The 27,834-nt window shown below is 49.5% G+C and overlaps 1 protein-coding gene across 1 annotated transcript in view; it reads right to left on the bottom strand.

Moving 5' to 3' along the window:
- ITGA9 (integrin subunit alpha 9) overlaps window positions 1–27,834 on the bottom strand; it is a 270,400-nt gene that overhangs the window by 39,060 nt on the left and 203,506 nt on the right. The window contains exons 19-23 of the mRNA XM_036333155.1: window positions 27,018–27,104; window positions 23,213–23,292; window positions 20,154–20,243; window positions 17,946–18,054; window positions 12,119–12,226 (exon numbers count right to left, since the gene is read on the bottom strand). Coding sequence (XP_036189048.1) covers window positions 12,119–12,226; window positions 17,946–18,054; window positions 20,154–20,243; window positions 23,213–23,292; window positions 27,018–27,104 — 474 coding nt within the window. The remainder of the gene's footprint in view (window positions 1–12,118; window positions 12,227–17,945; window positions 18,055–20,153; window positions 20,244–23,212; window positions 23,293–27,017; window positions 27,105–27,834) is intronic.

Below are 27,834 nucleotides of genomic sequence, written 5' to 3'. Positions count from 1 at the left end.
CTTTGGCCCCTTGAGTGTGGCTCTTCCTAAGCCGTAGGAGTACCCTAATTAAGTTAATAACAATGTACCTACCTATATAGTTTAAGTTTAAAACATTTGGCTCTCAAAAGAAATTTCAATTGTTGTACTGTTGACATTTGGCTCTGTTGACTAATGAGTTTGCCGACCACTGGCTTAGACCATGGAGATAAAAGTGCCTGCTGGCCGGGAGGCCAGGCCACCCCATGTCCTGGGTGGGAAGGGGAACAGAGCATCCTGGAATGTTGTTTCTGGAAGGCAGCTCCAAGGTCATGTGGTCCCGAGGCCTCAGATAAGGGACCAGAGGCCCCGGATTCCATGACTCCTCTGAGGTCATGTGATTGGTGTGGGCATAAGTGGCACCAGTAAGGAGTCCTATGGCACAGGTGGCCTTGATGAACACTCGATGGTCCCGGGCCCCAGCCTAGCTCTGCCTCCTAACAGCTCTGCCATTCGGGTCTCGGTGCCTCAGTTTCCTCAGGTGTAACATGAGGGTGGCGGCCTATGCGGTCACGAAGGCAGGCCTTGGTTGCCAATTCCACACATGGAGGACTATCCGTGCATCTTTTAAAAATGAATTTTTACAGAGAGACGAAGGGAGAGAGAGAAACATGGACGTGAGAGCAAAACGTCGACTGGATGCCTCCTGCACGCCCCCTACTGGGGATGGAGCCCACAACCGGGCATGTGCCCTGACGGGGAACCGAACCGATGGGGTCACCTAATCTCACATTAAATAGATAAGCAATTGCTGACCACCTCCCCTCCCCCAGCACACAACTTGGTTCTAACCAGCCTCTTTGCTCAAAGTCAGGGGGCAGGAATGTCCTCTTCTTGTCTATCAGCCTCGTTTCCTTGTCTGGCCAAGGATTCTGTGGCCATTGCCCCCTGCTCACCTCTGCCCACTCACTTCTCATCTATTTTCCAGACTCTGTGAGTCCAAATGCTTCCCATGACACGGCTGCTTATCTTCCGCGACCCCTGGGGGCTGGAAGACATCCATGTCTATGGGAATGTGACTAATAGGGCTTCACAAACACACAGAAAAGGCCAAGGGGATGCGGGGCCCAGGGCTGCATTCGGCGAAGGCGGCTATTGAGGGTTTTCTGTTGGCATTTGGCCCCTCCCCCCGCCTTGTCCCAACCCCAAGGAAAACAGGGTGCAAGTTGAAGCCAAGAGATAATGGTGACTCGGGGACTTGTTGGGAGCCCAAGGGGGATGTGGACATCACCTGGTGGCAGGGTCCAGGTCGGCCTCCGTCGGGGGAGCCTTCGGGCCGGAAGCTTCCAAGGCCCAGGCCCAAGGACGGAGTGCACACTCCAGGTGGTCTGGCAGAGCCTCGTTTCACGAAACGCTGGGGCCAAAGTATGAATCAGGGTGTGATACCGAAAAAGAGAATCCACGCTTTGTTTCGACTGTTATTATTTGAAGGAACATCTCGAGCTTTTACTAAAGACTCTCCAGGCTGAGGGTGGCTGATAACAGGGTTAGAGGAAATGGAATTTCCATGTTGTAGCCTCAGGAGACGAGCCCACATAAGGTACCAAGAGCTGTCTGCTGACCTAAAGTGAGAGAGGGAGGACACAGATCTCCCCCAGGATCCCAGACCAGAGCAGCCTCAACACAGCGTCTATCCCTGGGCCTGAAGACGGGAGGGACACAAAAGTCCTCCAATCTGTTTTCTGAATCTCACGTCCTGAGGAAACCAATTCTCATCTCTACACTAAGTTCAAACACAAACAGAAATAATACCAGCTACCATTAGCTACTATTTTAAGTGCTCTGGGCATACACTGAATCCTTAAAACGCCTGTGTGCAGAGGGTACTGCTATCAGTAGGGTGACCGTATGATTTATTGTCCAAACTGGGGCATTTCTGAGAGTGAAGTGGGGGAGTCAACCAGACAGAAGTGCATGAGAGAGACGTAGATCAGCAGCAGGCAAACTGGAACATCTGGTTTCCTGACTTTTCACTCTCAACTTAGAGCTAAGAAATCTCAGGCTCAGAGATGTTAAGTAACCTGTCTTGTAGCTGTCAGCTTTGACCCGGGTATGAGCATCACCTCCAAAATCCCCAGCAGGAATCACTGTCCTGTTCCACCTTCCTCGCACCCCAGCTGAACAGCCTCTGTTCCAACCACACCTAGATCATCTCTTCTTTTTCTTTTTAATCCTCACCCCATTATATGTTTATTGATTTTAGAGAGGAAGGGCGGGAGAGAGAGAGAAACATCGATTGGTTGCTGGCCTTATATGTCCTGACCAGGGATCGAACCCACAACCTAGGTATATGCCCTGACCAGGAATCAAACCTGCAACATTTTGGTGTACGGACAATGCTCTAATCAACTGAGCCACCCAGCCAGGGCCTGGACCATCATTTTATGGTTATCTTTTCACAGACCTCAGAGCAGAGCCCCTAATTGTGATTATAAATGTCTCTCTCTACTCGAAAGTCAGCCCCTGTCATGATCTGCATGTCTGATTGGGAGGTGGCACTTCTGGTGGATCTTGGAGGATGATAAAGGAACTTCTGGAGAGTAAAGAGAGAAGGGGGAAGGTAATTCCAGGCGGAGAGGAACAGCATATGCAAAAACATGGAGGTACAAACAGTAGAGTTGAGTCTAGAGAGCCTAGAGTTCAACATGGCTTAAGCATTGGATGAATGTTGGGTCATAATGGCCTGAAATAAGGCAGGAGATGGGGGCCTGGACATGGAGGAAGGCCCTGTAGGCGAATCTTAGGAGGAGCCAGTTACCAAGACGTGGTCAACATGGCTCAAACAGAGGAACCACTTTCTACCTGGGCCAGGTGGTCTTATTGGTATATTTTCAACAAGCTAAGGCAGAGATGCCCTCTTTCTACCAGCCCGTTCCTTGACTGTACTCTGGCTGGTTGGGTTCTGGGGATGGGAAAGGTCACCAGGGTCTCTGACTCAATGTACACAGTGCACTGCCTTGAATGCACTCACAGCCAATGAAAGAAAAATGGAAAGATTCGATTGGCAGAGAAACCCACTCAGCGACAACTCGGTGCTTTCCATGAAGCAGGCTGGGCATCTTTGCCAGTGTGGGTGGGTCTCGGGTGAAGCTGATCTAAGATCTGTTTGTTGAACTGACTGGGATGAAAGGGGGCATAGGTTCGCTTTTTGAAAACACGTGTTTCCTGTTAACTGACCTTTATCTGCTAATCACTGACTTGATGTTCTCAGTTACACCCTTGGGCTACTTTTCCTTCTCATGTTACACCCATTGCAGCTGATGGCAACTGGGTAAACATGACCCACCCCCTGACGCGCCACCTGTCCCTCTGAATTCACATGCCCCTTGACTTTGAAAACCCAGAGAATGTTTTGAATGCCTCCTTTGCTCATTTCATTACCGACTGCCGACCCTTGGAACCAAGGCATCAGAAAACACAAGTTCCCTTTCTGCCACAGGAGGCTGACCATTGACCACAGCGGCTTTGGTGACATTAATTTTAGGACTCCAAGGTTTAAAGTAAAAATCCTATATAATAAAAGTCTAATATGCTGTGTCCAACCCTTTGATGATGCACACTGACCACCAGGGGGCAGATGCTCCGACCGGTAGGTTGGCTTGCTACTGGGATCCAGCTGATCGGGACTGGGTGAGATGAGCCGGACAGGCCCTGGAGCCCTCCCATGGTCCCTCCCTGGCCCCGATCAATCGTGCACCAGTGGGGTCCCTCGGCCTGGCCTGTGCCCTCTTACAATCCAGGACCCCTCAGGGGATGTCAGAGAGCCGATTTTGGCCCGATCCCCACAGGCCAGGCCGAGGGACCCCACCAGTGCACCGGGCCTCTAGTAGTATTCATAAAATGATTGCGAAATGATACCAACCGGTTAATGAGGCCACCCTAAGATGTTTACTACTTGAGGGATAGATAAGAACTACATTTCCCACTCAACAAAAGGTGAACTGTGATAACAGTGTCACAGAGCCCTTTACATTGTGCCTCCTGTTAAATCTCATGGCTATGATTTACTATTGAACGTTTCTTCGTATTGACCAAAGAACAGTAAAAGATGACAATATGTGAATCAGAAATCCGAGGATAGATGCTTTGATGTTATCACCATTCATTTCAAGCCTTTATCATAACCTAGGAGGTGTGGATCATTTCATTTACTCTCATTTTTCAATATCAATGACATGATTGATACTGAAACAGTGCAGAGAAACAGTGATAACCATTTGGGTAGTTCTTCCTATTAAACATGCCACGCTTTATGCTACTGACGTATTCGCAGGGTTGGAAACACACTTTCTGTGTAAATGCCTCATATCATGTTGAGGAAGGCCCTCTCTAAGGCATTCCTTGGTGGGCCCTTCTGAAGAGTTACAGATTCTTCCACTTTGTGAAAAGGGCGCCCTTGTTTGTTAGTTCAGTTCCTTCTGATTTTCTGATATTTACCTCTGTGTGTAGCTGGAGACTCAAATGTGTTCATATGGACAAAAGGAAAAACACTTTGATGATCACAATGGTTACAGGGTAAGTGAAATGGGGATCTAACTTTGGGCATTCCCTCCGAGCCTGGATCCTCAAATGAGGAGCCATGTTCTGTTCTGAACTGAAAAGGCTGAAGGAGAGCATGGTAGCAGGCGCCCATAATACCAGCTTGCTGCCAAAGCTGCAGAGATGGGGATAGAGTGGGAGGAGCAAGAAGTTCACGAATGACTTCATGTCATTTAATTTCCAGAAAGGGAAAGAACTTTAAAAAGCCAGAAAAGGCAAGCACTTTAGGTGTCCTCTCTCTTTCCAGTTGAAAATGATCTATTTATTTATTTATTTATTTATTTATTTATTTATTTATTTTTAATTAAATCTTTATTGTTCAGATTATTACATTTGTTCCTCTTTTTTTTCCCCCATAACTCCCCTCCTCCCAGTTCCTGCCCCACCCTCCGCCCTCACTCCCCACCCACTGTCCTCATCCATAGGTGCACGATTTTTGTCCAGTCTCTTCCCGCATCTCCCACACCCCTTTCCCCCCCAGGAATAGTCAGTCCATTCCCTTTCTATGTCCCTGATTCTATTTTTTTTTTTTAATATATTTTATTGATTTTTTACAGAGAGGAAGGGAGAGAGATAGAGAGTTAGAAACATCGATGAGAGAGAAACATCGATCAGCCGCCTCCTGCACATCTCCCACTGGGGATGTGCCCGCAACCCAGGTACATGCCCTTGACCGGAATCGAACCTGGGACCTTTCAGTCCGCAGGCCGATGCTCTATCCACCGAGCCAAACCGGTTTCGGCCCTGATTCTATTATAATCAACAGTTCATTCTGTTCATCAGATTATTTATTCACTTGATTCTTAGATTCACTTGTTGATAGATGCATATTTGTTGTTCATAATTTGTATCTTTACCTTTTTCTTCCTCTTCCTCTTCTTAAAGGATACCTTTCAGCATTTCATATAATCCTGGTTTGGTGGTGATGAACTCCTTTAGCTTTTCCTTATCTGTGAAGCTCTTTATCTGACCTTCAATTCTGAATGACAGCTTTGCTGGATAAAGTAATCTTGGTTGTAGGTTCTTGGTATTCATCACTTTGAATATTTCTTGCCACTCCCTTCTGGCCTGCAAAGTTTCTGTTGAGAAATCAGCTGACAGTCGTATGGGTATTCCCTTGTAGGTAACTGAGTTTCTTTCTCTTGCTGTTTTTAAGATTCTCTCTTTATCTTTTGCTCTTGGCATTTTAATGATGATGTGTCTTGGTGTGGTCCTCTTTGGATTCCTTTTGTTTGGGGTTCTCCGCGCTTCTTGGACCTGTAAGTCCATTTCTTTCACCAGGTGGGGGAAGTTTTCTGTCAATATTTCTTCAAATAGGTTTTCAATATCTTGCTCTCTCTCATCTTCTGGCACCCCTATAATTCTGATGTTGGTATGCTTGAAGCTGTCCCAGAGGCTCCTTACACTATCCTCGCATTTTTGGATTCTTTTTTCATTTTGCTTTTCCGGTTCGGTGTTTTTTGCTTCCTCGCATTTCAAATCATTGACTTGATTCTTGCGCTCCTCTGGTCTGCTGTCGGGAGTCTGTATAATATTCGTTATTTCAGTCCGTGTATGCTTAATTTCTAGTTGGTTCCCCAATATAAGATCGAGGGTCTTATTAGTTTTCTTGTAGATCTCATTAAGTTTATCGGCGGCTTCTAAACAGTTCTTGAGAGACCTTAAAAGTGTGGTTCTGAACTCTATATCTTCCATTGACAATTTTGTCCTGTTTCTTTGTCTCCGCATTTTGTTATGCTTCCTTGGTGCACCCCCTAGTGGTCTTTGTTCGCAGTCTTATAGTTAAATCTTGATTGTTGTAGCTAATTCCAGGGAGGGTTTGACCTCCAGGCCAAGTGGCTATGAGAATCAGCTGTGTCAGCAGTGAGAGAACTTCTGTCCTCTAGGGAGGTGCTAATCTGGCGTTTGCCTGAGGCTATCCGGCAAATGCCTGTGTGCAGGGCTTGGGCGGGGCGGGTCGCACAGGATCAACAGGGTGGGCCGGAGAGAGCAGTTATGGCGGCTCTCAGTCCTGTCCCCAGGGGCTCTGCCTCTCTGAGTCCCAGCACCCGCTGCAAAGCTCAGAGAGAAAGCTGCACTCGCTCTGACCGAAGCCAGACAGTCCTGCTTCTCCCGTTTGAGTCTGGGTCCCTAAAGACTCGCCCGGATCTGGAGCTCAGAGTCTGCGACTCCCTCCCGATTGAAAACGCCAACTGCGCACTCCGCACCTCAGAATTTGACTTCAGCACTGCGCCTCCTCTGAGTGTCCGTATGCGTTTCTCTTTCCTCCTAGTTGTAGGACTTCCACTCAGCCAGCGTTCCTGTGGTTCTGGGTGATGTCCCTTCCGTTTTTTGGTTTCACTTTTGAAGTAGTTGTTCAAGGCAGCAAACTCCGGCGTTAACCTATGCCGCCATCTTGGTTCTCCTCTGAAAATGATCTTTTAAAGAAAACACTTGCTTTCCTCAACCCCCTACCCCACCCCTGAAGCCCAGCGCCACTGTGAAAAGTTGTACTAGATCTGAAAGGTCAGGGTGTTACCGAGACCAAAACGGAAACAGAAAATAAAGGGGAGAAACAGAAAATACAGGGGCAAAACCTCAAAACCAATGTCCCAGAGGAGAAGAGAACATGATGTACTGTACAATTTTGAGGAGTCTGCCATTATTTCGTAAAAAAAAAATCGCACTTTCTAGGATATAAACTAATGACTCCCAGCACCCCCACCAGTAGCTCTAGGTTTTGGCTAAAACAACGGGGTTCCCTCTCCACTCCCCAACACCCTTTCCTTTGGCTGTGACAGGCCGACACCCTGCAAAGTCAAAGCGTGCGGGCCACTAGCAGGCTGCCCTGTGGAACAGAATTCATTTGCTTTTCCTCCGATGGAGACCGGCCTCCCAGAGGGGGCCCATTTCACCAGCATGGCCTTGTACCCGAGTTAAAGTGATACAGATGGGATGCAGTTTCAGAGAAGCAGTGACACAGAAGAATTTCCAGATGCGGTCAGACTCTCTTTAGCGAAAAAGTGAGACATGAATATGTTATCTGAGCACTTGACATGCATGCCAAGAATGTTTTCCTTCCACAGATAATGAAGCATTTGGGAGCAGAGCAGTCTGCTGATTTGGATAATAAATGAGTCAGTAACCGCCCCCCCCACCCCCCCAACACACACACCCCTCTGGCCCCGTGGGACCCAACACAGTCCTTGGAATTGTACGGGATTCTGTCAATTCTGCTTCTAGCTCTTGGCCCCATCTTCCGGCAAAGGATAAAGCAGCACACCTACGGACTCAGAGTTCCCTCTGCGTTTCCCAGGTGTGGCACTTCACTATTACCCCTTTATTAAAAGGGAAGTAGTCATTCCCCATCATTTTGTGGGCGCCATCTGTCTAACCTTTTACACGGCTTTCTGAGACTACAGTCATCAGAGCAGTGACAAGAGAAAGCTACATGTCAGTCACTAAGTCTAAAGTGTCCAGGCTTCTGGGGGGCCCGGAATATGCTTTAAGGGGTAAGTTTCGATTATGAAGGAGAGGCGAGTGAAGCCGGCTCCCTGAGCCGGGGAGGTAATTACTTGTCAGTGTCTGACGCTGCTGTAAAGTCCCTTTTGGGAGAGACCTGGTGTGTCTGTCAGAAAGGAGGTCTCCCGGTTTTGTGCTCCCGAAGCAGCCACAGTTAGTCCTGGCAGGTTAAATGGGGATGCATGTTTCAGGGCAATGGCCGATGAGCCCTGTTTATCCTCAGTGAGAGTTCCTGTGACTGACTTTGGTAACGACCCGTCACCCCTGCAACGCCAGGGCGCCCTGTCATGCTGCGTTTAAGGAACAAAGGAAGGAACGAAGGAAAGTCAACTGCGTAATCAGCAACTTTTAAGGCCAGAAAACACCAGGTACCTAAGCAGGGGCAATCCGGCGGGGCCACACCCCACAAGGAGGCCTTAATGCTTCCAGATGTCCCTGCAGGACGACCACAGGCCTCTGGTCTCCTGATAAGGCCGGCGCCCGGGTCAGCGGGAGACGGCACCGTTGGCTTGATTCATGGGCTCTGTCCACGCGGGTTAAAGGGCAGCCCCTGGACCAAGCTGTGCAAGAACAGGCCAGGCTGAGGCTTAGCCTCACCTTCCGAGACACACACTTTCTCCCTCCATCCAGGACTAAAATGCGGCCCAGAGCCCAGAGCCCAGGAACGTAACTTGCACTCCAGAATTCCGTCAGCCATCTCCCTGCTTTTTAAGTGTTTGGCTTCTGTTGAGAAAAACAAAAAAAGTCGAAGCCAACCTAATCCTGACCCATTTCAGGAACTTGGCTATTCAGCTCATACTCAGGCATGTGCAGAAAGAAGAAAAAGAAAAAAAAAATTATTTGAGCCCATGGCAGAGATCAGCAGACTGTGTGTGTGTGTGTGTGTGCGTGTGTGTGTGTGTGTGTGTGTAGGGAGGGGAGAAAGGGGAAGAAAAGAGAGAAAGAGGAGAAGGGGGAACAGACGAGAGGCAGGGGGAGAGATTGAGAGCGAGCGAGAGAGATGTTTTTATATTTCTGACCAAAATTTTGGAGTTTAAATTTGCTCTTGGAAGCCTCTATATTTGACAAGTGATTTAGCCCTTTTTATTTTTATTTAAAAAACATATATTTCAGAGGAAGGGAGAGGGAGAGAGAGATAGAAACATAAGTGATGAGAGAGAATCATTGACTGGCTGCCTCTTGCATGTCCCGCACTGGGGACTGAGCTCACAACCCGGGCGGGCATGTGCCCTGAGCAGGAATTGAAGCATAACCTCCTGGTGGGTGGGTCAGCAGCCTTCAGGGTCCAGAGTGGCTGGGAGACAAGGTCAGGGATGAGGTTGGAGGCAGAGGATATTGGCCTAAAGGTGGGTTGTGCATGGTTTTGCACTTCATGGTTTTGGCCATTAAGAAAGATTTCCTTGTTGATTTTTAAAATTATTTTCTTTTTATAGCAAACCTCAGGGTGTCTGAGGGTCACATAGAGAAATATTCAGGAGTGGAAGTTAGCAAGTTTGCAAATGGTTAACGGGCTCCTACCTGCCTGAGTAAAACATTTGCGAGGAGGAGAGGTTGAGGAAAGAGGCATCTCTATGTGGCGCTCAGTTTTTATTTATTTGGACTGTATGGAGAGAGCAAAGAGAATGGCCTAGGACAGGAAAAAGAGAATTAAAGGAATAATGATCAGGCCCAGGCTCAGCAGCTGTTGGTTAGAGTCCTCCCAATAGCCCAAGGTTGCAGGTTCAATCTCCAGTCAGGGCACATACAAGAAGCAACCAAGGGCCCTAACTGGTTTGGCTCGGTGGATAGAGCGTCGGCCTGCGGACTGAAAGGTCCCAGGTTCGATTCCGATCAAGGGCATGTGCCTTGGTTGCGGGCACATCCCCAGTAGGAGGTGTTGTAGGAGGCAGCTGATGGATGTTTCTCTCTCATCGATGTTTCCAACTCTCTATCCCTCTCCCTTTCTCTCTGTAAAAAATCAATAAAATATATTTTAAAAAAAGAAGCAACCAAGGAATGCACACCTAAGTGGAACAACACATCCATGTCTGTCTGTCTGTCTCTTATGATCTTTTGTGGCAGAAAAGCGGGGAAAATGACTAAGTAACAGCCCAGCTCCACAGAGGGAGCTAGGCAACTATTTCCCATTTTAGCTCAGAAAAGGTCAGAGAAATTAGAGCATGGAGAATTGAGGATAGTCATAAAAAACGCACTTCCAGTGGTACCAGGAAGGCTCGGTGCAGTGCACTGAGGGGAAACACAGTTCCATTGTACTGGGGAGATGTCCTGATTGTATTCTGTTCAAAGGCACAGGGTTAGATCATATAATCCCCAAATCCACCCCAGGGCCAGAAATCTGTCTCCTGCCGGGGAGGGGTTTCCTTCCCCCCTTCCCTCTCTTATCCCCTCATCTTACAGCATAAGCTGTGTTATGAATGGCTCACTTCACATGACATCATTGAAGTGACAGGATATTGAGGAAAAGAATGCACTTCACCCACGGACTTTGCATCCTGGGGAGGGTTCCTCAGCCTTGACCTCTTATAACAGGCGCCTTCCCCCCGGGATGAACGAGTGGGATAGGGCGACTCCTTGAATTGTTACCGAAAAAACAGAGGGTAATGGAGGAGAAAAAAAAGAGCATGTGCTCACCACTGGGGAGAGCAGTAGACGCTGGGGTGGGAGCGGGGGGGGGGGGGGGGGTGAGTGGTTCGATTCTGCTTTGGGTTAGTTGCTGGTCTGCTTTAAAGTGCCAGGCCTGGCTTATGTACAAGCTCAACCTTGGCCTCCAGCAGGCCGGCTGCAGGGGAGACTTCTTGTTGCAATTACCCTCCGTGCACAACCAAGTCATAAAACCCAGGATGTTTCTCATGCAAACTGCGCCCCCACAGCCAGCCAGCTTTAGAAACCGGTGTTCCTGTCAACGGCTGTTGCCAGCGGAGTGAGCCATCGGCTTTGAGGCAGAAAGCTCCCCGGGAGGGAGCGCCCATGAGCACCCCCCACCCCCACCAGACTCCTCGATGTCCAACGCGGACACTGTGCCCGGGGAAGCATGGGGGTGCCGGGGTACCGTGGGGGCAGCATTTCCAAGGAGAGAAACCAAATAGGGCTAAAATCAAGGAGAGAGAATTCTCAGGAAACTGACTTGGCAGGGCCTTCATATGCAAATATCACATTACAAACTCCTGAGACAGCGCTGGTCCCCCCTAGCCCTCCCCAATGAAGGTCTCAGTGAGACCCGCCTGCGCAGTCCTTGCCTCCTTCACTTTTCTCCATAGCGTTTACTAGGGGGCATTCTACACTACGTCTGTCTTATTTATGCATTATTTGTCTCTCTCCACCCGAATATTCACGAGGTCTGGAAATGAGGATGTTTTTGTCTGTTTCGTTCCCCACAGTAAGCCAGCGCTTGGCATACGGTGAGTGCAAAGTATTTGCTGAGTCCGGCACAGACTGAATATATAGCCACGGGTCGGGCTGAGATCTCTGAGATCGAGTGTAGAAACAAGGAGACACTGGGCCCTGCAGAAGTTGGGGAGATGAGAAGAGCCAGCAAGAAAGGCAAAACCAAGGGAATGTGCTGGCCTGGAAACCAAGGAAGTCAAGAGGCCGTGGGAATGACCTTCTGCCAGTTACCAGGCTTTTCTTGAGACAGAACCATCTCGAGTTGACGCAGGAGCAGGTAGCCTTGCATATTCTGCATCAGCTTGAGCTTCAACCTGCACGTAGGTTTTATGAACCAATGCGTCACGCTCTGAGAAGCTTTATGGGTGCTGTGGACCTTGCCTGCAGAAAAATGCATCCAGGCAATTGTCACGACTGCAGACAGTTGCTGGGGTTTCCAGAATCAGTGACGTCTACCCCAGAAGTCAGGTCCACACCCAACCCTCTGGGGAGAGGTCTTCTTATGGCATGAACCACGCTGTCTCAATGTAAACATTCGGGTGTTGCAGGTCTCCTGGCTTCTCCAGGTGTTTCCAAAGGTTAGAATGAGTGAACCTCCTGGGCCCTCGAGTGGAACACAGAATGGGAATGAGCTGGTTCAAGTCTGAAAGCAACAGTGAAACGAAGGAGAACTCACCACCACCTCCTGGACGTGAAACATCTCTGCGCCTCCAGGTGACAGTCGATTAGGGAGAGAGATGCTGACGGATGCCCCGGGAAGGGTGCTTGGCCCGGTGTTATAGACCTGTGGGTGTGAGACGCACACAGCACGTTTTAATGGAAGCAAGGATCTTCATTTCATGCCATGCAATATAGACCCGGAAATTATTTGAAGGGATACACAGAGGTTCTAAGGTTTGGGATCTAGAAATATCAGATGATGGGAGATTTCAATGTTCTTGTCTTCTTCCTGCTAAAAAGGATTTATTTTTGTAGATCTAGACCAGTGGTTCTCAACCTTCCTCATGCCGCGACCCTTTAATACAGTTCCTCGTGTTGTGGTGACCCCCAATTTCATTGTTGCAAATGGAACATAATTAAAGCATAGTGATTAATCACAAAAACAATATGTAATTATATATGTGTCTTCCAATGATCTTAGGCGACCCCTGTGAAAGGGTTGTTCGACCCCGAAAGGGGTCGCGACCCACAGGTTGAGAACCGCTGATAGACATTTACTCAAAAACAACAGAATTCAGATATAATCTAGTTCAGTGATTCTCAACTTTAGCATATATCAGAGTAACCAGAAGGGCTTGTTAAAACATAGATTGAGGGGAGGGTCATGCCCAGAGTCTCTGACATAGCAGGTTTGGTGTGTGTGTGTGTGTGTGTGTGTATGGGCTAAATGATTTGCATTTCTAACAGGCTCCCAGGAACCATACTTTGAGAACCACGGATCTGGCCAAACCCCTTTTGTTTTACAGTTTGAGATAACTGAGACCCTCAAAGACAAAGTAGGTTGTCCTAAAACCAAATGATCTCACCTACAGAAAGGGCTGTTTTACTACGCTGCCCAGCTGACTTGGTTTCCCCATAACTTGCAGGTCATCACTTGCTAATATTGTTCGATGACATCTGTGCGCCTCATGCCTGTCCCAGCATTTGGTCCTGTAAAACGTTAGCCCTCTCATCCCCACCCCACCCCCCGTCCTTCCTATTTTCTATCTCCAGCGGACCATCATCTCCTGAGGAATGAGAGAAAAGGTGGCGGCCACAGAGAGACCAATAAGAAAGGAGATGGAGCAAAGGATGAACATGAGACTCAAGGAGAAAATGGAATATGAAGAAGAAGAAAAAAAAAGATGGGTAGATGTGTAGAGGCAGGAAGTCGATTAGTGGTGGCCTAGGGTTGGGGGTGTAGGAGAGATGGGGAGTGTGGTGGGCAGCAAAGACATCCATGTCCTAATCTGTGAAATAAGGAGCTTAAATAGGGAAGAAGGCAACAGAGTCAGAATCAGGGAGGTGTGTTGTGAGAAGGGCTTGATAACGTTAAGAAACAATCAAACCTGTAAAGAACTTTTACGAGTTTCTTTGAGCCAAACTGTCAATTACTGCCGGGAAGCAGAATCTCAACATACTGGGAATAACGCTCCGGAGGGTGGCGGGTTTTCTACTTTGTTTTAAACATTACAGTCAAAAGAGAAGACGCGAGTGGGTTACATGGACTCCACTGGTGATGGATGAGGGAGGCGGGAGGAAGCAAAGCGGGGACACCTCTGGGACTGGATAAAAAGTAAAATGATAGACACACACTTCTTTCACTTAGGTGGGTGCTGGATAGTTCACAGTCACCGATGAACTCAGTAACAATGAGGAGATCTGTGGTCTCCGCAGAGCGGTGCCTGCGCTTTGAGGGGTCCAGAAAAAGGAAAATTACTTTGACTTTCCAACGATATGTTATCGTAGATGCAAAAAGACCACAGACAGGCTCAGTTAAGGTAAAGACTGACCTTTGTCAGGGAAGATACCGGCTTAGGACATGACTACCCACCACAAACTGCTTTTAGTTAAAGTTTTCATTTCAGACCATCCTTTGTGGTTACTTTAAGTCTCTGAGTTTGCAAGGCTGCCACACAGGCCTCCCCTGAGCTGGCAGGTGAGCATGTGGCCCCTGTTTATCCACAGAGTGAACCAGTCATCGCTGGCTTGGAAGAGGAGGGGGACCCCGAGCCAGAGAATGCGGCCGCCTCTAGAAGCTGGAAGAGGCAGGAAAACAGATTCTCCCCTGGAGGCTCCAGAAAGGCACGCAGCCCTGCTGACACCGAGGTTTTAGCCGGCGAGGCCCATTTGGACTTCTGGGCGGCAGCTCTCTAAGATGAATGCGTGTTGTTTTAGGCCTCTCTGTTTGAGGCAATTAGTTACAGCAGCAACAGGAAACTAATAGAGGGATAAGGAGATTCTTTTTTTTGGGGGGGGGGGGGTGATGATATGTTCTAAAATTAGATTAGGGTGATCGTTGCCCAGTTCTGCAAATGTACGAAAAACCACTGAATTGTACACTTTAAAAGGGTGAACGTGAAGGTATGTGAATGATAGCTCAATAAGATGTTATTATTATTTATTTTTTTAAAAGATGGGTTAGGAGCAAGAGAAAGGAAGAAGTGAAATGCTACTCCACCGCCTGGGGGCCAGAGAGAGAATTCAGGGGCTCCAGGCGCCTCTGAAGTTGAGGTCAGAAGGGCAGCGCCAGGAGATGGCACACACGACAGAACGTATCAGGATCCGGCTCCAGCCAGCTCCTCCCTAAAAAACCGTGTCTTCATTTTTTTTTTTTTTTTTTGCAATAGTTGGTTCTACTTCAAAGAACAGACCAAAAAAAAAAAAAAAAAAAAAATGATAGAGCAGATGAGCTGTCACTGCCAACTCTTGATTCAAAAGGAACAAAATTCACCAAGAACAACAACCCTAAGATACAAGAAAAGGAAGGGGGATGTCCAATCACAACTGAAATAACTGATCTGAAGTGAAACATGAGACACAGAACGGAGAGGAAACCCACTGGCCTGTCTGGGAGACCCCAGATAGAGGTGAGTGGGGGGAGGAAAGAAGAAGTGGATTTGATTGGCGTTACTTCACCATCAGGGCCACAGCCACGGGAGAGCTTGCATTGCCACATCCATTCATTTTTAACAAATTTTCACATTTCATTCTCTGCAAATGCTCTGTGCAGCATCTGCATTATTTTCCATAATTTTTCAGGTATGGGAATCAATCGACTCTTGATTTAAAAACAAACACACACACACATACACACACACACACACACACACACACACACAGAAAAAAGCCTATCATTGGTCAACAAATTATCTGTCTCTGTTAAGAAATCCCTGGTGAAATGTAGGATCCAGTCCTAAGACTAGTATGCCTGCTTTTCTTCCATCTGCATTTGCAGTGGAGTCTTTAATCAATTACGTAGCTTATTGAACAATAGCTTTTAAAAGGCACGGCAACATCTCTTTATCTAAAAAGTCTTAAAAAAAAAAAAAAAAGTATAGTGTTCTCCTGCAGGAGTGATGTCGCCAGAATAAGGAAAGAGAAGCGATTTGTCCACACTCCTGACCCCATCCTCCCCCGGTACTTCCCCCTCTTGGTCATCAGCGCCATCAATGTGGCCGGTGGCCTTCCTGCAGATGGTCACAATAATGACAATTACACCGGAAAATGGGCCGTGAGAGAATGCCCAAGGAATCTGTCGGCTTTGCTAACACAAGAGAACCTCCCGATCAATGACACACGCACCCCCCTCTTACAGTCCCCGCCAGCTCCCTTAATCCTCACGGAATGGCCTATTCTTCCTCCGGCAACTGGGAATCGCGAGGTTTATCTAAGGCCATGTCCATCACTCCTCCAGGGGCCCGGTTCTCTAGCTCGTCTCCTAAGTCAGGTCGGATGTCTAGAAATACGAAACCTTAAGCTCCCTGTAAGAATGCCGTCAGAGAAACGTGACTCAACCACATGCCCTCAGATTTTTTTTTTTAAGAGGATGAAAACATTTTTGTATCTTTTGTGCAACTGCTGCTCCTTATTGCTTTCTCCTCTACATTCCATGGCATGTGCCATGCGAACCCTTTTACATTTTTATTTTTCGTTAATCTTCACCCGAGGATATTTTTCCATTGATTTTTAAGGAGCTGGAAGAGAGAGGGAAAGATAGAGAGAAACATCGATGTGAGAGAGACACATCGATCGGTTGCTTCCTGCATGAGCCCTGACTAGGGCCTGGGCCTGGGAGGAGACTACAACCAAGGTACATGCCCTTGACTGGAATCAAACCCGAGACCTTTTGGTCTGCAGGCCGATGCTCTATCCACTGAGCCAAACCGGCCAGGGTGAACCCTTTTAAATAATTTTCCTTATTCTGGCGACATCACTCCTGCAGGGTGAACCCTTTCAAATAATTTTCTTGACTGTGTCTTTTGTTGCAGGACACCTCAGAACTTTAAGAGTAGGTAAGCAATTACAATGAAAGTGACTTCAGGAAAATGAAATAACTCCCTCTGGCCTTTATCTGTTTGTTTTTTCTTCCCCTGTCCAATTACCAAAACCAATGGAGAAAAATAAATGAATTCTGAGCAGCAAGTTGGAAAGAGAGGTCCTGTTCACAGCAATTGCTCTAAGGTCTCAGAAGCAGGTCTGACCCCTCCCCCGCCCCCCCTACAGATCAGGCCTGGGGAGCGACAGCTGGGCCTGGCTGGCCCGGAGGCGGAGGCGCACCCTCTCCGAGCTGGGGCCATGTGCTGTCCATCCTGGCTGCTGAGGTCTCTCGTCTGGGAGAACATTTCGGGGAGAGGAAGCCCATCGTTTGTGAGCCCCCACAAATGCTTTACTGCCTCGTTCTCTGGACCCTCACCCCGTCACTATTTGTCATCCCCTTGGTCCACCTATGAGTAGCCACGGGTAAATAAAATAAAATTTATTTGACCACAGGAATGAGTACCAGACCAGGAAACCACCTTCTCCATGGGGAAGGACGTAGAGGAGGCAGGGGACAGCTCTGGGCCAAGTGGTTGTGTCTGCTCAATGCCCGGCCTGTCCTGGCCTCGGCCCCGCCTCTCCCAGCTCTGGGCCCTGTAGCCTGGCCTAAGTGTCCCTGTGTTCGTCAATGGAGGAGAACGGACTGGATGATGCTGGGGCCCCTCTGGCTTTGTAGTCAGAGTCTCACGTGGAATAGGGCTGGCCTGAGAACCTGTGCCTTAGAGCAGGTGGGCACACTGTGGCCTGCAGGCCCCAGCTGGCCTGCCACCTGTCTCCATACAGCCCGGGAACTAAGAATGGTTTTACATTTTTAAATGACTGGGGGGAGGGGGAGTATAAAAAAAAGAGTAACATTTTATGACACATGAAAATGACGTAAAATTCCAATTTCAGTGTCCATCACCACGGTTTTGTGTCTGTGTCGCCCGGGGCTGCTTTTGCGCTACAGGAGTTGAATAGTTGCCCCAGAGACGGCATGGCCTGCCCAGCCCAACATACTTGCCCTCCAGCCCTTTTCAGAAAGTCTGCCCACCGCTGGCCTAGAGAAGGAACGCTGTCCCTTGGACGGCCAGTCCACAGCGAGTGGCCCTGAGAACCCAGGAGGAAGGGGACGTGGCAAATCCTCGAGGCTGCCCTGCCCGTATAGGAGACTGATGGAGACCTGGAAGGGTCCTTTGCGGCCATTTGGGCCGGGATGCCGGCCTGGGCCTCAGTACCAGGAGGCCTTCTGGTGGTCGCATGCACTTCTTCCTCCAAGTGTTGAAAAGCAAGGGGGTCTACACAGCAGAGCACCAGCCAGGGAAGGCAGGAATTCCGTGTGAGCTCGCAGAACACACGTACGCACATACACCACACTCCAGCCCACCAGGCTGGGAACGGTGTCTCCTGGAAATAGCCTGGCCCTCAAGTTGCCTGTCGGCGGATACATCCCAGGGGCCCTCCCGTGGGTCCCCGTGACAGAGCCGGTCTGCAAGGGTGGGTACCTGAAGGGTGACGTTGAGGGGCTGGAAGTGACACGGCAGGTCCTCCAGCTGAATGAAGTTGGCCGCGGCCACAGACTCGCCGTACACAAAGGAGGTTGGAGACACGATTCTGAAAGAGGAAACCACGACATCCATCATCCCAGCCCGTGGTCACGCGGCCCAAGGTCACCCCTGTCCTGAGAACCCAGCCATCTGGCTCGGGAACCTGGCTGTTCCCGGTGCCTTCCAGAAATTGCTCTCTTTCTGGACTTGGCACTTCTCTCTCCCGTTCACGGACACGGCCAGACGTATGCTTTCTAAGCAGACGTTTCCAACAGTGACTTCTCACCGTAGGTCAAATCAACAAGCTGCATGTGTAACTATGTCCTGGGATTATATTTCTAAAATGACAAGGAAGGCTCTGGTAGCTTTGACTTCAGGCTTAAAAAAAAAACAACCGGATTACAAAATTATCCATGTTCTGTTTTGTCCCTGAAAAACTTCCTGTAAAGTGAGAAAGATCACGGCAAGCTTTTAGGAAATAAACGTAAGTGAATTATAGATTTGGCATCCTAAACTCCACCCGGTGACAGATTCATTTAAAAATGCAAATTTGTCAAACTATTCAAAATCATCAGAAATTCGGCCTTGAAAGTGGAGGCTGATCGATGGCAGCATTTTTCTTCAGGTTTCTCGCAGGGGCGGTGTGAGATGCAACGAAGCACGCAAGCTCAGTTTGTAGCACGCTTTCCACGCTGCCCGTATCAACACGTCTGAGATGAGACGAAGCCTAGAGTCACTCAAATTTCCAGACCAATAATGGGTTCTAGATGAGATTCTAGAAGCTGCTCACTGGCCTAAACACCAACAAGGTAAGATTTGGGGTACCAAGTCTGGACAGCAATGCATCTATTTTCAACTTAAGTGTACTCCTTTAGAAATGTATTATCAAATGGCAGGACTGGTTCCTGTGCTCGCCCTGTTTTGTGGTCCTGGAGGGATCAGAGGTTGACCCATGTGTTTAACCGATGGCTTGCTTCATCTGAGGCTGTTCGCACCTCCCGGTGAGGCCGCCCAGGGCCCGACAGCAGGATCAGACAACAGGCTCAAGGGAGCCAGTGTTTTCTCTGTGGTCCCCGGGGACAGGGCTGGGTTCAGGGCACATTCTCACTGTGCCTCTGACGAAACAAGTAAATAAACTACATGGTTAAAAACAGAACCGTGAACAAAGGCAAATCTACATGCTAATGAGCAAATATATTCCACCAGTGCCTCAAGCCTGAAGCCCGTGATGAAACATGCCAGGAGCGCCTGCCCCTTCTCGGGCACCCGGCAGAGTGCGCTATGGCGGTGATGGCTCCTTCTGCGCTGCATTCGCGTTTCTACTGCTGGCCACCGGGGCCCAGAGCACTTGAAAACTGAAAAGAGAGAAACTCTGAACCCCTAGAAGGTCAGCTTGCATTCGGGGCAAAGTTCCATGGATCCTCATTTGATCCAAACGGATTATGCAAATACTTTCCCCACCACCCATGAGGTTATGTGCTCTGTTACCTGGAGCCTGAACCAGGAACTGGGTTCTCACTTTCCCAGGCCTGGGCTTTGGCTGGTAACTGACAGGGCTGTTTTGGGGCTGCAGGCCTGCTTTCCAGCAATGCCAGCAGCACACGGATGGCATGGACTTCCCCCGCCAGGGGATGGGCCCATCCTGAGGGTCCCCTGCCCACTCCAGACCAGCAGACATTGGGCAGAGCTGCCGGCTCTGCAGGAGGGGCTAACAGAGACACAAAGCCAGCACTACTGCGAGCCAGCCAGGCATTGGGACAGCGCTGGCTGCAGCCTCTGGCTGGCCCCACAGCCACTGGCTGAGATGTGAGTCCCAGGAACCACGCTGCCTGCTACCACAAGGCACTCTGGAGGGGTGGATGCTGGGATACTGCATAAAGAGGTGGACAGGACATTCAACAAAATGAAGGGCTTTAAACTTGTCGTCAAGCTTCTTGTGTTACCTGCCACGTGGGTGGGTGGTGGGGAAAGAGGAGACAATGAGGAGGGAGGAGGGCATGAGTCCCTGGAGCTGAGCCTTCACCCTGCATTTCAGAGCAGGGGAGACTGGAGGTGGCGGGGCCACTGACTCCAGGCTACACGTGCAAATTCGAGACATTCAAGACAGGCACAGTGTCCCCTGCAGCGCACCTCTGTGATCTGGCCACCCAGGCCTGGGCTACTCACCCCGTGATGGACGTGTCCACTTCGTGCACCAGCGGCACCATCAGCGTGAGGGTGTTGTCGTGCAGGGACTCGGAGCGCTCCGTGTTGCCGCTGTGCAGGAAGAGCAGAGTGGACGCGGTCAGCACCGGGCCTGGGGCAGCAGCCTCGTGTGCTCCGTGGCAGAGCTCAAGCTACATCCCCCCAGGGCCGCTCTGCGCCTGATGCGTCCTCAGCTCTGTTTCTGGGCCCTGTACAGAGCCACAGGGCACCCTATTGTCTCGGTTGTGTTCCCTCACAAAGATGTGGGGAGCGACCCCGGGAAACATGAGTGGAGAAGAGAGACAAGGCAGGGGAGGAAGACAATGAAGGCATGTGACCCAGGAGGTGAGGGCTGTGGGTCTGGCTGGGGAACTCCGGGAGGCAGTCTTCCCAGCAGAGGGCAGGGAGCTGGGCCCTGGTCCTGCACTGACTCCTGAGACCGGCTGCTGCTGGGGGAGGGGGAGTGGGAGTGGGGCCATTAACTCCCTGGCACCTGCTCTGTGCACACAGGTGAGTGGGGTCCGGACAGAGGAAGCCTCAGGCAGGTGGCGGGTGCTGGGAGCAGGTGAGTACCGAGGGGTATGGATGGGCACCGGCAGCGTGAGTACTGTATGGGTGCTTGTTCCAGGAATAGCGGACCAGCAAGGTTAGGGCACCGCAGCCAGGAAGGGATGTGCCTGACTTCACAGCCATTTCCCACCTGGAGGCGGCGCCCTTTTTCCATGAACAGGCAAGCCCAGGAGAGGGGCCCAGACCAACCCCGTCACCAGCAATGGTCTGGGAGCTCCCGCTGTGGGCTTGAGGCTACAGGGTGTCCATAGACAGGCATCCCCTTTGGGGTGAGAAAGCACGGGACTGGGATTCTTGTGAGGTCATCCTGGAAAGGCAAAAGCAAGGGAGCAGCAGCTGTGTGGCTGCCGTGCCAGGACTCCCCACCTGGGACAGGTAAGGAGCAGAGAGACTGGGTAACGGGCCCCAGGGACCCATAGCAAACCAGGTTAGCCTCTTTCCCAAGCGGGGTTTTTCCAATGGGATCCCCTTGCCTGATCCTAGGGCTGGAGGCTTGGGGGGGCGGGGGAGAAATGGGAAGAAGGAAGAGGAGGAAAAGACGAGAGAAGACCTAGCTCCCCTTTACTATTTAATTAAATCTCAAATATGAATTGCGATGATTATCGCAGGAAGTGACCGCCTTGGTCAAAGGCATGGCTGTGGGGTGCATGTCGCTGGGCCTGACATTTACGGTTGTTTCTATCACATGGCGTGAACATGGGGCTCCGGCAGCCAGCCAAGTTCACCCTCCAGGGTGGACATGAGTCTCCCAGACCCGCTGAGGTTCATGCACCTCTCCCATCACACCGTTCCCTGCCCATGTGCAGAGTTCCCGCCTCCCCTCCCCCTCCCCCCTGCCCTCCCGCTCCCCCACTGCCTTCCTCTCCCACCCAGCAAGTGCTGAATGCAACACTACTTAAATAGCGCTCACATCCCCTCTCCCTCTCTCCCCTATTGTTTTGAAACAATGACGCTCCTGACCCTGACCCCAGACTCCTCATCTGTCTTCCGCCTATGGGGTGACACTCATCGTTCAGAGGGCAACCACCACCCTTTGCAAAAGCAGCAGGTGCCTCACTTCCTTGCCCTTCCTTCCCAGGGCAACGAAAGCCGGAGGATCACTGCTGTGGGCAGACCAGAGAGGAGGCCCGCACGCACACGGATGGGGTGGCAACCCCGCGCCTGCCCCTCCTCCCCCCAGCATCCTGCCAGGTCTGCGGAATCAGTTCCTGCTGGAAGCGCCACCCCTTGCCCTGCCATTTGTCCAGCCACCTGTGGCCGCTGGCAGCTCCGGCCCAGCAGTGTCGTCTGTCATCAGGGGCCTGCTCCAGACGGAGCTAAGTTGACAAGTTGAGATAAAGAGGCCAGACATCAAAAGGCTTCCAGTCATCCTGCAAGCGCGTGACTTGGGACGCTTCCCCGCGGCCGGCAAAGCGCGGCTGCTGAGAGGGGAGCTCTTGAGAAACTGTTTACTCTCAACATTGTGTCCTCCTGAATCCACACGTGGGCAAGAGGCCTTCAAAGGGTGGTGACGGGAAGAAGGCGGGATCCTAGCTTTCAAGATAAGGAGCTTTCCGCCAGGGCAGGAAGTGGAGGGCTGTGGGTGCCCTCAGGGGCAGTGAGACCAGATCGGCACCAAAGTCTGGAAATATTCGGCTGTGTATGCAACAGATAATACAGCTTCCTTAACAGTTGTGATTCAAAGAATTAGGAGATCTGATCTTTAATAGTTAAGCTGCCGATGCTAGGGTGTCTCCCCATGCTATACAGAAGGAGGTGTTCTTGAATTTAGTAAGTTGTTAGCGCTGTATGTGGTAAACAGTAGCTTAATATTTGGTAAATATTTGCTTGATAGACATCTGCCGAGTGAAAAGGCGTCCCAGAGGGCAGACTCAGCAGCAGAAGTGGAAGGTATCTCTGGCTGCCTATAGGCTGAGGTTGGGCTGGGTTTTCCCTTTTCCAAAGGGTAATTGTCAGCTCTGAACACCTGCAGAGCCCAGAGAGCACTCACAGCACCTGTTACCCTAGGCCTTGCCTGTCCCACAAGCCCTGCTGTGAGCGTGGAGGGCTCAGAAGCTGCCCAGGAAAAGGGGAGAGGGCCAGTAAGAGCAAGATGGCGCCCCCAAGGCAAGTTTCCCTCCACACTTTTGTCATGGATTTAGGAACTTGCTTGGAGACCTGAAGGACGGACGGCAGGACTTTGCATCACCCAAGAGTGAGCTGAGAATGCACAGGACCTCCTAGATGTCCTCCAAGGACAGGGAACGAGAGATGGGGAAGCTGTGCAAGCAGAACTAGATAAGAACTCCCCTTCCCTTCCCCCCTGCACTCCCCCAGATCTGGTTCCACCAGCACTTTAGGGCTTTATCTCGGCATAACCATTTCCTCCTCTTCCTCAGCATCCTGGGCATCATGGCAGCATGGCCAGAACTTCGTCTTTTCGGGTTCCAGCAGTACTTACCTTTGGGAAACAAAGCTGAAATCCCCCTTACCTCTGAGCAGTAATGATGAAGCTGAGAACTTCTTCTTCTCCAGACAGATGGCTCGTATCAAAGATGACGCTGAATTCATACTAGAAGAGAGACGTTTGGCATCAGCAGGCATTCCAAATTGAACTGTTAGCTACAACCTTCCCCACTTATGGCCCCTGGAAACTCAAGCTTTATTTGCATGCATATATATTTTACTAATGTTTTTATTTATTTTAGAGAGAAAGGGAAGGAGGGCGGGGGGGGAGGGAAAGAGGAGAAACAGCGATCAGTTGCTTCCCATACCCACCCCAACCAGGGGTTGACCTCACAACTTGGGTATGTGCCCTGACCAGGAATCAAACCAGTGATCTTTCAGTACATTGGACAATGCTCAACCCACTGAGTCACACTGGCCAGGGTTGTATGCATATCTTTTTGATCATCAGTTCTGAGACACAGCTTTAACAGTAAAAACCACCCACCAAGAGGCACACAGTCTTTTTCAACAACGGAGACTCTCTTTAGGAAGTGATATGTTTGTCTCTTAAACCAGGACTTTCTAAATTTCACTCACACACCACGTTCCCAATTTTTGGCCACATCTGCATACCCTATCACCTGTGATATTTACTTCATATTTTTATTGCCTCAGTCACTTTGTCTAAAGACTATTTTAAAAGGAAAATGTATACCATGATCACAGACTGGAATCTAAGATCACTTGGCATAAAAAGATGTCTGTCACTCAGCAGACATCATCAAACAGGTATAATGAACACAAAGCCATGCTCACTCTTGTTGCCTGCCGAAGACGCTGAGGCTAAGGTCTATTCTATTTTGGTAAGAGGGAGATAAACAAGTGACAGCGAGGTGCTACAGGTATGTTATACTGTTGTAGACCTTATCCTGGATGTGGTCAGAATTGAAAAAGCATTGAAAAGGTAATAACTTTCTCACTGTAAGAGTCAATGTTGTTTAGTGCCGTGGCCATATATCACCTAAAATCATCTCAGGTACCTCCAGTGGTGAGCATCCTGTGGTTTGGGGAACACTGCCCTAAGCACATGTTTTTCTCTATCTATCTATCTATCTATCTATCTATCTATCTATCTATCTATCTATCTATCTATCTATCTACACTGCATGCACACACACATGTGTATATATCAGGCATGTGTAGGAATGTGGGAGGAACCCTTGGGTTGGGGTTAGAGAACCAGGCTCTATCACAAACTGACCATGTGATCATCCCCAAGACACTTAACCTATTTGCATTTCAATAAAAAGAAGGGGGTGGAGAAAATGATTCTTAAATTCCTTAAAGCTCTAAGAGTCTATGACCTATTTAGTAACTAAATGGTTAGGTTCCTGGGTGACTAATTCTAGGCTATGGTCTAACGTTGCAAGATTGAAATCTACTGAACTGAATGCTGCCTGAAGAAACCGGACCTTGGACCATTACATGGGACCATCATCTACAGTGGCCACTGAGCATCCCTATCTATCTATCTATCTATCTATCTATCTATCTATCTATCTACATATACACGCATGCACACACATATGTATATATCAGGCATGTGTAGGAATGTGGGAGGAAGCCTTGGGTTGGGGTTAGAGAACCAGGCCCTCTCACAAACTGACATTTGTGTTGTCGTGGGACTTGTCAGCTGACAGGGGTCAGGACAGGAAGCAAGGCTGGATGACACAAAGGAAGGAAAGTCAAGGGTCTTGTCCCAGCAAAGAGTCAGAACTGGCAGGAGATGTGAACACGCTGGACATTAAGGTGAGGCGAGAAGCAAAAGACCTGGGCAAGAAGCCAAAATCAGAGACAGAGGCCTGGGAGAACAGAAGGTCAGAGACACAGCTAGGCAGAGTAAGCCGGCCGTGCAGTCATGATGCTTGGCTGGTGGTCTGGAGCCCAGTGACCACAGGGTCTGGGGGATCAGGAAGGGCAAGCCAGGCTGTGGACAGAGGGAGTCCATGTCCTTGCCGAGTCACTTCTTGAGCTTTTTCTAGGGAATTTTCCCCAGATCTCTGCCTCTACGTTTACCCTTGCCACAGGTCTTAGCCTCTGTATGTGGGAATACAGCAGTGCATCCTCACGTAGGGAAAAAAGTCAATATTCCAACATTCATACTTCTGTTGGTTCCATGACTATTTTGAAAATTAATGAATTTTGACAAAATTTAATGCCCCAGATTTCCATAGCGCCTTGTTTTCATTTTTTTAAAATATATTTTATTGATTTTTTACAGAGAGGAAGGGAGAGAGATAGAGAGTTAGAAACATCGATGAGAGAGAATCATCGATCAGCTGCCTCCTGCACATCTCCCACTGGGGATATGCCCACAACCCAGGTACATGCCCTTGACCGGAATCGAACCTGGGACCTCTCAGTCCGCAGGCCGACGCTCTATCCACTGAGCCAAACCGGTTTCGGCTGTTTTCATTTTTATGATGACCTTCTCTTTATGGCAAGTGATCCTGGGTCTACTTGTGACAGGGATATCAATTCTCCTTTAAAAGTAATCTTTAGACTAAAACTAGGAAGGCACACCTTAGGTTTGATGTGGGACGTAGACTGAATTTCATAATACAGTGGCAACTGTGAAGAATCTTTCAATTGTCTATTTTCTATTGCACAATAGATTTCCCTTAAATTTGTGAGTGATGTGCCACATACATTACTCTCAGACATTGGGCCATTATACTGATTTCCATGGTTCAGGGTACTCCTTCCTCATCCGACTTGGAGTCTAACAGAACCTGGCCTCTATTCTTCCAGCTACTAGTAACCCCTTTTCCAAGGCCAGCCACCTTCACATTTCCCTCCGCCTGGGATGCATGTGGGCAGCTGAGAAAGAGAACCAGAAAAAGGCTCAGCAATCACGGGATGTATTGGGAAGAGCTACAGACTTTTGGAGCAGGTTCTTTCAATGAGGCCGATGGGTTCAATGATTTTTAAGAAATAAGCAAATCTTCCTTCTCACTAGAACATTTCCAAAATTGGTTTACTAAACAGCTACCATGTACTGGGGCCAGAAAGTCTTAGGAATTAAAATGACTTGATTCTATGACATAGGTAGGAGAGAAGGGTCAAGCTTTCATTTATTCTAGGGGGGGAAAGGTAGACAAAGGAAGATGACTTTTTCTTCAAATCTCAGCAGGAAATACAGCTTCCATTTCGTAAGGCAGGCCTTGTCTTTTAGATTCTAGTTTTGTCTCCAAAAATCGCATCTTCTATGTACGCCTTTCTGCATCTCCTTATAATGACGGCACATGTGAGAATGCCCCGTGAGTGTCTGAATTATGTTGTGCCATGGTATTGCTTGAGCTTAGAAAATGCTGCTCCTTATAAATATCTAAATGGCTGTCATTTCTTTTACTTAAAAAAGTGAAGTGCAATATAATTATTTATGTTTTAAGCATTTTAAGAAGTCTCTTAAGAAAACTGTGAGGGCCCAGGGGGGTCAGGACTGTGGGTCATTAGGCCAGACCACCCACATCGTCTCCTATGTTGCCTCTGGGACTCAAAGTGGTGTGCAATGTCCCAGAAAAAAAATCATTTCAAGGAGGCCAACCAGATGCTGCCTGCCAAATTGCTAAGACCATGCTGTGTCTCTCACATTTGGGGCATATCATGTGGGTCAAAGAGAAAGACCACGTGACCATGGCCCCTCTGGAGTAGACTGCCATGGACAAGAGGGTTACCATACCCCAGCTCCTGCAGGAGGAAACCCCAGAGGAGGCAGCTGGCAGAGTCAGGGGCTGGTGGGAGGGTCTGGGGGCTGCTCCCAAGGAAGTGCCCCACTCCGCCCCTTACCTTCGACTTGGACCTCATGAAAGGGAATCCCACGCTGCATTTGAGGAAGTCCGATTCCAGCAGTTCACAGGAAATGCCCATTTCCTCCTGAAAGAGAGAAAAACACCAACAGATGGGCCGGCTGCACAAGACAGATGTGGACCTGGCCTCGGGGAGGCAGATGGAGACTTCGGCAGACACGGTCCATCTTTAGTTCCCAGACAATAGCCATTGTGGGCTGTGGGGAGACAAGGAGCCGCTGACCAGCACGAGAGTCCCAGGTGCCCACCCTTCCGTTGGTTCCCTGGGAAGACAGGTGCAAGGGACAGAACCACTCTTTACTCTCCGCTAACACATGGGCTCTGAACCCCCGTGCTCTCCTGGGACACGGGATGGGGCAACATGTGAGCTGGACACCTCCTCTGCTTTGGATGAAAAGGCAGCCCCGTTGTCTTTCTGGCCCTTTTCTCCTAAGCCCACGCCCTAATCCCGCCTTTCAAGACCTTGCTGGTGTAGAAAAGTCAAACTCTAAGAAAATGACACCCACGAAAATACAGGGATTCTTTCGACAGCCAGAGAAGTGAGGAGGGCTGACCTGCTCCCCTACAAGCCTCCCCGGGGTGGGTCAAGGGCAAGGACAGGTTAGCCCAGCCATGGACTCTTCATGTGATGGCCGGAGAACCAGGGGAGGGGCACCGAGAGCCGCTTTTCCCACCGGAACACATGGTTTCCAACCAAGGCCAGAGGAAAGCCAGGAGGCTCTCCATACCCTCCCTGCTTCTCCAGGTCACTGCAGCAAATCAGGACTTCCAAGGGGAGTTGGTATGTTTGCAGATTT

Source organism: Myotis myotis, unplaced genomic scaffold, assembly GCF_014108235.1.
Source record: "Myotis myotis isolate mMyoMyo1 unplaced genomic scaffold, mMyoMyo1.p scaffold_m19_p_13, whole genome shotgun sequence".
In the NCBI taxonomy this organism is placed as follows: Eukaryota; Metazoa; Chordata; class Mammalia; order Chiroptera; family Vespertilionidae; genus Myotis; species Myotis myotis.
This window is presented reverse-complemented; position numbering and strand designations above follow the sequence as displayed.